The sequence below is a fragment of the Rhea americana genome, unplaced genomic scaffold, assembly GCF_003343005.1.
Source record: "Rhea americana isolate MKP2758 unplaced genomic scaffold, rheAme1 scaffold_151, whole genome shotgun sequence".
NCBI classification, from domain to species: Eukaryota; Metazoa; Chordata; class Aves; order Rheiformes; family Rheidae; genus Rhea; species Rhea americana.
In genome coordinates this window covers 508,915-519,760 of record NW_028185606.1, presented here as the reverse complement: position 1 = coordinate 519,760, position 10,846 = coordinate 508,915, and the positions used below count along the sequence as shown (strand labels likewise).

Genomic DNA, 10,846 nt, shown 5'->3' with positions numbered 1-10,846 from the left:
AGGTCCCGCTGCAGGCCCCGGGCCGCGCGCCTCTCCCGGGGCCGCGGCGGCGCCCAGGCATCCATCGCGGACTCGCCCCGGGGCTCCTCCGCGGGCGCCTGGCTCCGCAATTCCCAAACGGCGTCAGCGCCCCGCGGCCAAAGTCCCGGCTGACGGCGCGGGGCAAAGGGCGGCTCGCCCCGGGCGCCGCGGTCCTCAAAGCCTCGGAGGACAGAGGCGTCTTCCRCGGGCCTGGCGGAAAGGGGCCGTTTCCCGGGGCCCGCGGCCTCGCCTGGTCCAACGCAGGAGGCCGCACCCCAGCCAGAGGAGAGCCGCGGGAAACCCGCCCGGCGGGGCGGGCACGCAGCCGGCTCTTCTCCCGCMTGACTTCCCGCGCCAGCGTCGTCCCAACTCTCCTCGGCGCTGCGTGAGCGCAAATATATTTTGTATATATTTACGTACACACATATATAGTCGCCTTAGCACTTCAACGACCCCGTAGCCAGCTGAGCACGGAGCCAGCGCAGAGCCGGGAAGCGTCGCCTTGGCGCTGCCGAGCTGCTCCGGCCCGGCGAAACGCAGAAGCTCCCGTCAGCTTCACAGCTTCCGCTCAAAGTTTTACGGAGCCTCGAACAAAGGCAAATACGGACCGCRGACCGGCCAGGCCTCCCGGGAACGGCAGGAAGGAGCCGCGGAGACCCTGAGGAGGCCGCTTTTCTTTTTCCAAGCTTAGCCCCACCGCGTYGGCCCCCAGACGGGGACGCGCGAGGGCCCCCGGGGAGGCGGCAGCAGCTAAACCCGGCCGCCCCGAGGAGCTCAAGCAGCGGCAGGGAAGGCCGGTCGGTATCGGGGTYGCAGGCGGCGCCACCAGCCACCGATGCCCCGGGAGCGAGCGCCAGAGCCGGGGAAGCGAGCGACGGCTTGGGGACGCTCCGGCCGAGCGGCGCCGTGCTCTTGGAGAGATTGCCACCTTGCGTCTTCGGAGGCGCTCGGGCGCCGGCTGCCTCCGCGGACCGGACGAGACGGCGGGTCTCGTTCTGCAGAACGGGGCGCAGTAAAGACCCCGGCAGTTACAGAGAGCTTCTGCACGCCCCGCGCCGCGCGCTACCTTGTGAAGTCGGACAGTAACGCTTCCCTCGCTTTGTTTTGTCTCAATTTATGACTCTTCTACCACGAACAGCCTCTTATGCCTGCCACAGTTACACACACTATATATCCTTCAAGGCCACTAAATCACAGGCTCGAGTCATGTCACATTTTGTGAAATAAAACTGAACTGCAGTTGTCCTCTAAGTCAAGCAGCAGCAAAATTGTGTGTGAGAGAGAGAGAGGAGCTCTCCACAAAGCCAGAAACCTGCCGGCGCCCTCCCGTGAGGCGCGGGAGCAAGGCTCGCCGAAGGACAAGGAAAAGCCCGACAAAACGGAACCCAAGGGGCCCCTTGCACCACACCAAACGACCGGGTCTCCAAGGGCATTCCCGTGGTCTAGCGTCAAGTGTAAAATGTTCAGCTGTAGGGYTTTTCTACGCCAGCGGCGCTCAAGCTGCTGAGCCCCCCTCTCAGCCCGGCGGGACACCGAGGGCTGAGACCACACCACGGCCTGGCTCCGGCAGCGCTTACTCAGCGGGACTCGGTCTCCAGGCTCAGGTCCCCTGGAGAGGGCTCCAGCCTCGAGCTTCCCCGCAGCACCCCCGTGCGCCTGCCAGCTCCCGCACCCCGTGAGCTCAGCACCGCCCCGCAGCGCCCAGGCTTGGAGAGGAGACTTAATCGACTCCGAGGAGCTTCCCTGCAGACAGCAGAGTTAGAGGAGCACTGACAGAGGGTTTCACTCAGCTGAACCCGTTTAGTTTCACTCAAAATGCTGGGTACCACACCAGGCATCGGGGAAACTGAGGACTGAGAAACAGATATAGCACAAGAAGAACCCCACTGACCCCAAACCGTCCTTCACATTTTTTTCAGTGGCCTTGTCTCCCCCCCCCCCTTTTTTTTTTGCTTCAGAGTTAAAATTTCATGATAGCTGAATTAATCTGGAGACGTGCCAGAACCAGGGACAGACAGCAGCAGGCCGCTGTAGCGGCGCAGAAGAGGCACAGAAACGCCGTGCATACCGATTTCCACCCCCCGCCAGGGCGATCTGCTCGGAGGGCTCTCAGCATCGCGGCCGCCGTCCTGGCGCGACGCAACGCCCGGGCGAGTCGAGCGCCACCATCCCCGAGGCCAGCCCGCGGGAGAAGTGCTGCCGCTTCAGGTAGCCCTGCTTAGAAGTTTGTCCCACGGGATAAAYGGAGGAGGCAGCAGCGTCTCTGCTTCACAAGGTGACCTCATGCCCAAACCACCCGAGCCCAGAGCATCGGCAACACGCACGTTCTTCGAGCAGACCACCACCGCCATGGACGTAGGGAAGATTCGACCCTCCAAAAAAAGTGAATTATGATCAGCCGTGACAGAGAGACAAGGGAAAAATGCAGAACGTCTTGTGCCAGAWCTTTAGCTGATGAAAGGCAAGGCACATTGCATCCAGCTCGGAGCTGGGGTACGCTTACCCCTCTCTGAATCTTTAATGCGAGGTTTGTGCACATCACTTAATCAGCACGGCCAGAAACAGAGCAGCTTGCACCCGCCGCACCACGTGCAACGCAGTTAAAAGGCTTCTCGTTCAGGCACAGAAAGAAAAGTCAGGGGACTTCGGCTGTGAAACATCCATTATTCAAAAGTGTATCCATTATTCAAAGTTTTCCTTAAAATCTTATTGTCAGCCTGAAAGGAAAAAGAAAATGAGTTTTCTAAGCTGTGCTCCGTTGATACTCCMCTCCAATTTTTGCTGATTATAAGCATTAAAACTCCAGACGTTTTGAAGAGCTGAAGAAGTCTTTCACGGTTCCCAGGAAAGACAACGCCTCAGGGATACACATTTTTCCCTCCTTTTCCTTGCTCTACCCGCCAGGCTGCGGGGCACCGGCTCCTCTCCCAGGTCTCTGTGCCAACGGGCGCCAGGCGGACAAGTGTTGTCCAGGGGAACGCAAGTCGGCAAGAGGGAGCAGGCACTCACCTTCACCACTTATTGCCTTCCATAAGCACAGATCAAGGCAACTAAGTCAAGCCTGGATATGAGGCCCAGTCTGTCACAGCACCCAGGGTTTGTGATATTGGTCTGGGGTGCTCAGGTAAGGTTTCAGAACAGATTTGCAAACCCCAAGCAGTTTCCCCTGCAGAACGCGGCTCCTGATCACAGCCGTCCTTCAACCAGTCCCTGGGGCTCTCCAAGACAGAGATAAACCCAACTTCCTAGCAGTGTTTTGCTTTCTAACTGACTTACAGGATTCCTGTCCAAGAAGCCACATCCAGGAAGTGATATGGAAAATAGCTCACCAGGTAGCTTCTGCTGCCAGTCCAAGGGGCAGAAGGAGACCCAAAGCTCCTGCTGTGGTGGAAGTATGATGGGCCAGCATGCATTCCACTAATGGGGCAGTCCCAGTCCCTGGCATTCCTGCAGGGATGGGTAAAGAGTTAACACAGGTTTAGGGCCTAGATCACTAGGGCAAGTAGCCAAACAGAAGTAGAAATCTCCACCACTCCACCATAGCCTAAAGTAGAACTAATTGCCCCCAGCTGGGCTTAAATGGGCCCATGGCAGGGGGGGTGGGTAGAGCCTCCAGGTGAGGCTCCTCAGGGCCATTAAGGTATAAATGCCCTCAGACGCTTGAAAGGAGCTTGTAAAAAGATTGAGCAGGAAGTGAGGGGGGAAGCTAGTCTTCCTTCCTCCCTGCTAACTTTGGGCCTACTTAAGGAAGAAGGACCTGAACAGAGACCTGTCTATGAAAGCTGTTCACTATGCTAAGGAGCAACAGCCAAGGTTAAAGCCTGAAAAATGTTCCAGAACTGTGAAATACAAAAAAGTGTACTACTTTGTTTCTTTTGTAGTTATTTGTGAGTAAGGAATCAAAGTCCTCAAAAGGCTTTGCTGACCTTGAGGAGCTAGACTGTAAGCTCTAAGGCCCCCCTGAAGGCCCTAAGGCTCTTCCACTTGGGCAAAGAAAGATCAATGGAGGTTGTAGCAATGTACATGAATGATTGACAAAGTTAATGCTGAAGGAATGGTTCTTCAGTACTTTTTGTAGTACAAGAGGTACCAAGTAACATCATTACATGGGCTTAAAATCAAGTTTGTTTGGCTTTTCTGTAGACAGTGCATAATTAAATTGCAGAATTCCCTGTCGTGTGATCTAAAGAAGCTGGGGGTAGTAACTACTTCAACAGATCAAACACCATCCTTCCATGAATTTAAGTTTAAAAAGCAGACAGATAGATGCAACCCAAGAAGTTTGATGAAAGGTTGGTGGCACGTCAATAATTTTCAGCACACAGCTTGAGCATACAAAATGAAACGGTTGTTCAGTGGCTCTTGTTGGTTGCCTGAAGCATGAGTATGGCTCACAGCTTATTTGGACAAGCTCTTCGTTGCAATAGCTTATTTTTTCTGTGAAGTCTTACCAGTGAAGTAAGCTCAAAAAGCATCTTCCTTCTGCCGTGCAAAATAGTGCATGCCAGGAAGATTTTAAGGCATGGACAGGAGTCTTCACCCAGAATCTAAAGCACATTTTGGGCAGAAGCTGGTCTTCATTGCAGCAAGGATGGGAGCAAAACAGCGCTGGAGTCACTGCAAAAATAAAACTCTGCCGAAAGCCCAGGAGGTTTACTGCAGAAGAGTAAGTACTTTGTAATCTGTGGGGACGCTGAAGGGGCCTGTAGCCTGCATCTGCCCAGTACTGGAAGCTGGAACAGCAGGGTGTAGCACAGACAAATGTAAGTACTGTCAGATCAAATGCTTTGAGCATTGCATCTCTACCGTCCACGGTAGCTTGGTCTTGTTAAGCTTGAAAGAGCATACCTACTTGTTACTAGAATTTCAGTCTCCTTTTGTTTGCAGCAATGCACATGAAGGTAACTGTACCTGTAATCGCCCCTCCTGGGGCCAAGGTGACCTGATGCAGGGTCAGGAGCACACTTTCGTCCCATGCACAGATGCCTGGGTATGCTGATAACGGAGGGAGGGAAGACACGCAAGTGCTCTCTCTTCTTGCTGCTCACTGCTCAGGGCACGATGGCCCAATGACTTCACTCCCTCTTCAGAACATGCAGGCCTTTACCCCATGACCCACGTCTTATTTTGTTCTTCATTTGAAATCTCACTTCTCTGTCAAGCTGCTTGTAGCATGCCTGTCTCAGTGCTGTTCTCCGATCTCCTAAGGCAGCAGCCCCAAAGAGCAATCAGTGGGACCCCAACTAGACTCAGTTGCTTGTTGGCCCACTCAAACTACATTAAAAGAAGCTGGAACTGACTTTTTTGTGCTCCCTTGAGCAACACATGCTATTGGTACTGCAAAACTGCAATGTGCCAACACAGGCTGTTAGGCCATTGCCAATAAGAAAAGTGATCCAGAAAATCCAACTTTCAAAGGCAGAAAAACTGTAAGAAGTCAGCTTATGTCTGGATTATGCATGTGATTTTCTTTTCTTTTTTTTTTCTTTTCTTTTTTTTTTGTCACTAAGAAGCGTAATTGGCTCAAATTTTGAGAGCAGTGTAAATTTATTCAAGTTTTTGGGGTGCAAAGCAGCCTGATCAAAATTACTGCTCTTGCAACTGTGGCTGTAAGGACACATAAGGTAAGTTGGATGGTGAGGATTCCTCACGGTTACTATACTGCATATAGTCACTTGAGAAATCCTGCACAGTACTACCAGGTTCCCTAGGCTGTCTGCAAGCACAAAGCAAAAGCAAAGTGTCTGCTGTACAACTAAGTGGCAGTCGCAAGAGTTTCACCYGTCCACATGGGCTGCTCCGCGACACAGCGTGGCTTGGCTCCAGCTGGTGGCTAAGCTCAGAACTGGGACAGGCTAAAAACATGCACTCAAACATCTACGGCTGTTTGTTCAGCTGACAGACAGCAACTTGTTAAGCCCCGATCTCAGTTATGTCCCTGCTTCATTTTGCTTGTCTGCTGTTGGGAGAAGGTGGCTTGGAGAGCCTCCTCTTCGGGACAGGAAAGGAGCAGGAGGTCGAGTCCGGAGGAGAGCGTTGATCTACTTCATGGAGATGATGACCTTTCCGGTGGACCTGCGCTGCAGTACGTGGTTAAAAGCTTCATTTACCTGCAAACACAAAGCCCCAGGTGCTTACTCTGAGAGTGGGAAAGAGCTTTGCAGGGAAGGAAAGGGCAGAAGGAGAACACGTAGGAGAACTCATTTTTGCATCAGCCTCTTGATGTTTACAACGTTGCACAAGAAAAAAAAAAYGAAAGACAAAATAAGTGTCTGGTTGTATTTATCTAGTTTGTACGATAGACTGTAATACAGTTTGTTTGGCATAAATAGTCCAGAATTCGCATGTGAGTCTGGGCTTTCCAGTGATAGGTTAGAAATGACTCAGGACCAGACCAGCTCCTGCATATTTGACTGCCTTAAATCCCTGAATTTGCTGCATGTTGGTTACATCAATATTTTTGATGAGCTGAGCAGTTATTTAAGGATTAAAATACTATCAAACCATTAAAAAAAAAAAAAGTGTTGTTTTGAACACCTTCAGAGGCTCTGAGAAAAATGTAAATAAAAAACATCACAATCAACTAAATCACCTCTAAAATGTTACCGCAGCATCTCACTCTTTGTGAATACTCTTTGGTACAGTGTATGTGTTTTTCATATGACTATTTACCATTTGGCATGTTGCAGTTTTGCAGTACCAAAACAGGAGTTAATGACTCCCTGGCTCAAACCCAAAGAAGAAGATTAAAAAGGGTAAGGAAAAATGGGATTTCTTGATTTTTTTTGTTTCATAGGACTCCAGGGGTTTCTGTGCCAGCAGCTAACTACTCACAAAAACTTACTTTTACCCACAAAAAAGAAATTCATAAAAAATAATCCYGAGGAACCAGCTCTGCACGGCTCATGCAAGCATGCAACCTATGCAAGCATCTGAATAGAGCTACCAGCACTGCTCCCTTCCTGCTGTGTTTCCAGACATTTGTCTGAGCGGGATGTTTAGAGGGCGACATCCACCTGCATCTCTGTCTCCTTAACCCATGAGATCAAACTCTGAGGAACACTGCAGAACCCTAACTGATCCAACAGCCTTTTCTTTCCACTGACCTCTGTCAGAGAAGCCTGTGTCCCATGAGGCCACACTGCTGTGAGCGTCCCACCAGCACCTACCTCTTCCAGTTTGAAGATTGCTCCAATGTTAGGATGGATCTTTCCCTCCTGGCAATACTCAAGAACAGAGGAGATAGTGGAGGAGAAAACAGGGAAATTCTCTTTCTGGTAACGGCTCCAATACATTCCCATGGCAGACACGTTCTTCAGAAGCAGCAAGTTGGCAGGRATCGAGGGGATTTTTCCTCCAGCAAAACCTATCACCACAATCCTGCCCTCCCAAGCCAAACTGCAAGAAGGAGGGAAAGAAACTAGATTCACTGGAGGTCTCCTCAGAGCCTTTCCTCCAGGCAGTACTTGCATGCTGAGGAAGGCCAAAGAGCTGCTGATGCTCAGCTCTCCCCCAAGCTCAAACAAACTAGTGCCCAGAAAAGCTCTGGTCTGRACTGCTGTACTTCAGTATCAGTCTTCAGAGAACATACTTAAAACCCTAGCTACACACGCAAGGCCCTGTCCCACCCACACCTCCCTGGCATACCCAAGTTCTGCACCTGGGAGCTGGCCAGGTACCTGTGGACCCTAAAGAGGTGTCCCAGGGGACACCATGTTTCACACCCCTAATAAGCCACATACAGTCAACAAAAAGACCTTCAAACGTGTCAACAGGATCACCTGTGCTCGTATGACTTTGTCCTAAGTTAGAGCAAGGTGCAGGATTCTTACTTCAGCGTACCTTTGCAGAGCTGCCTTGAAGATGTCCCCACCAACAGCCTCAACAGCCACGTCGGCCCCTCTGCCATCTGTGAGTCGCATCACTTCATCCCTCAGACTGCTCTGGCTGTAGTTCACGCTGTGGCTTGCGCCACTCTTCAGAGCCAGCTCGCACTTGGCGTCGCTTCCAGCCGCTGCTATCACCTGCGACCATGGAAAAACACAGCATCCAGCACAAAAGCAGCTCTGCTCAAAAAAGGGCAGAGTGTTTCAGGTGCCCTGTTGCGACCTGTGRGAGTTGGAAGCTTTAGCACTTCCATTATTCACCTCATTAAAGCTCCCACTGTCCTCTGCAAACTGAAAMTGAGACAAAAATGACATCTCTCCTGTCTTCAGCTTTCCAGAAGAAGCAGCYACCCCGGATGCAGGGCAGCAGCAGTCCTACAGAGCCATGTCACCCAAAGCGATACACCAGAAAGGGCAGAGGAAAACTCTCCTCCACCAGAAGTCACAGTGGGACTTAGAGAAGTTGGGCTTCTGCCTGGGTTCAGCCTACTGCTCCCACAGGAAGCCTTAGAGATTTGAAGGCATCTATGTGCTTTGCAGGCAGCACTGTGACACGTGACAGCCCAAGACAAGGTGTCCCCTACCACAGAGAGGACTAGCCACCAAATCACTTTAGATTCAGTAACGCAACCTGGACTGGAGTTATCTCAGCACAGGTGTCTCTGGGATTTTGCTTAGCATCATGGTGTGACATAAATGCTGTTTTTTCTTCAAAGAAGAACTAAGTTACAGTTTCCACAAGTGCCTGAATGACTTTGCAGCCTAGGGCCATAGACTTTCAACGAAAGCTAGGAACATGAGTATGTAAACCCCTTTGGAAAATGATGACCCACTGGGGAAATACAGACTGAGTACACTGCTCAAGGGGAGCAACGAAGATTTACAGCAGAGCCAGTGGAAGGTGGAGGAGAAAGAGGGGATATTGCAATTGGTAGGGGAAAAGCAGTTTAATAGGTCGCCGGTCTATCAGACCCRGCTAATATCTACTTTCAATTCCCTCCTCTGCCACTAAGTCACCGCAGCACTAGAGGCTGCTCTCAGCCCACGGGGCTGGTGGTGGTAGGTCCAGAAGGCAGAGGGCAGGAGGACTTGTTTGCCCTGAGGGGCTCTCTGTGCTGCCCCCTGCAAGGAGCTCTGGGTCCCCAGAGAAGGGAGGGCCCCCGAGCAGGGCGGCATGTGGCACTGGAGCGAGCACACCAGGGCAGACGCGTTGGTGGGAAGGAGAATATACCTTAGCCTTGAAAATATTGACAGCCAGGTCGATAACTGCAAGCCCTGTGGCACCAGCTCCCGCCGTCACCAGAACGGTTTCCCTGAGAGAGAGAAGGAGAAAGCAAGCGTCTGCGGCGCAGCAGAAGAGCACGTCATCGATTCCCGAGCRGCGTAACGCGTGGCACCGCCGCAGGAACCCCCAGCCGGCCGCCCGGGACGTGCTGGGCGCCACGGCGGGCGGACGGAGGCTCCTTCTGCCGTCTCCCCAGGATCAGCCAGATCAGGAGCGCTCCTCCTGCCCGAGTGCACAGCGAAACGATCCCATGAGCGAGACCTGCATTCGCCRCAGGACTTTATAAGCAGGGTGTAAAGAAAACGTCTCTCCTGCAGCGTTCAGCCAGGCCGTGCAAACGCCCCCGCTGCCGGCGGGGAGGAGGACTGCGCGAAGCAGGGTGTAGCAATGATTTCCGCGTGCTGTCCCCACCTTCGCTGTGACTYTCTGTACTAACGCCAGGAAGTTGCTTAATCCCTATGGCTTTCTTGGGTGACATTTCTCTGGTTCAGAGAAGCAGAGAACTCAGCGTTTCAGCTGACAAGTGCTACAGAAAAATTGAGTTTAAAAAAACTCCCACCCTCCGACTCTCAAGCTGGAGCAACCCCGCTTCCCCGCAGCGGAGAGCGGCTGCCCCAGCGCCCCGCCGCGCGAGAAGCTCGAGTCAGGCGCGCACCGACAGGGCCGGCCAGCCCCGGGTGCAGCTACACCTGCCTCATTTCCCAGGCCGGGGGAAGCAACATTAACGGGGAATTAATCCCACGGCTGCGCAGCGCCCAGCGGTTCCACCGCGAACGTCGGACGCTTTGCAGAGAGCTCCCGACGAACAGCTGTAAAGCTTTTTACCTCCGTGCTTTTCGTTCCCGGGACCTTTCCCCTGCCGACCCCGATGGCTGAGGACCGCTTGCATGCGACAGGCACCAGCCGTCGAGCCCGTCTCTCACCGACTGCATCCCGCCCGGGCCTGCGTGAGCCTCACCTCCAAGGGCCCCCCCGCCCCAGAGGTGGAGAAAACCACCAACGCGGMGCGAGCTGCGCGGACGGGACGGGATGCCGCGGGCTCGGCAAGGGGGAGAGGCGCCGGGGCGGCGTCGCGGTTCCCTCGCCACCCTCCGAAGCGCGGCCGCCGCTTACCCGGGCTGCACGCGCGCCCTGCGGCGGAGCAGCAGCGCGGCAGTGCCGTAGGTGACGGGCAGCGCGGCGGCGGCCTCGTGGGACACACCTCCGGGGATCCGCCACAGCATCTGCACGGAGACACGGGCAGCGCGCCGCCGGGCCGCCCGGGGCGGGCAGGGGGTCGCTCCCCTGCAGCAAGACCCCCGCCAGCCCCGGGCATGCCGTGCCCCGCGCTGCCRGCGGGGCCAAAGCCAGGGGAACAAAGCAACCCCGAAGGGGCGCGGAGCAGCAGCTCCGACGGGGCCAAAGCCCTGAACAACCCCCCCCCCGCCCCGCGCCGCGGGCCAGCACCCGCTCTGCGCCGTTACCTTCTGATGGACGACACACTGCTGCGCCATAGCCGCGCCGGCCGTCACGCCGACCACCCGGCACCCCTGCCAAGGAGCCACCGCTGCCCGTGCCGCCCGCTCCGGCGGCTGCCTCCGACCCGAGCACCTCGTTTCCCTGCTCCCGCAGGAAGGGCCGCGCTCCGCGACCGCGCTGCCCGCGCGTACTTCCC

At 54.3% G+C, this 10,846-nt stretch overlaps 2 protein-coding genes across 2 annotated transcripts in view; both read right to left on the bottom strand.

The window, feature by feature from the left end:
• Positions 1–5,493, bottom strand: part of SEC16B (SEC16 homolog B, endoplasmic reticulum export factor) — a 29,104-nt gene extending 23,611 nt beyond the window's left edge. The window contains exon 1 of the mRNA XM_085299628.1: positions 3,351–5,493. Within this exon, the coding sequence (XP_085155754.1) occupies positions 3,351–3,466 (116 nt within the window). The 5' untranslated portion in view covers positions 3,467–5,493. The remainder of the gene's footprint in view (positions 1–3,350) is intronic.
• Positions 5,494–5,549: 56 nt separating this feature from the next.
• LOC146598822 (protein Cryzl2-like) overlaps positions 5,550–10,846 on the bottom strand; it is a 7,336-nt gene continuing 2,039 nt past the window's right edge. Inside the window, 6 exon segments of the mRNA XM_085299630.1 lie at positions 5,550–6,131; positions 7,191–7,419; positions 7,864–8,045; positions 9,139–9,220; positions 10,306–10,415; positions 10,656–10,767. Of these exon segments, the coding sequence (XP_085155756.1) occupies positions 6,063–6,131; positions 7,191–7,419; positions 7,864–8,045; positions 9,139–9,220; positions 10,306–10,415; positions 10,656–10,767 (784 nt within the window). The 3' untranslated portion in view covers positions 5,550–6,062.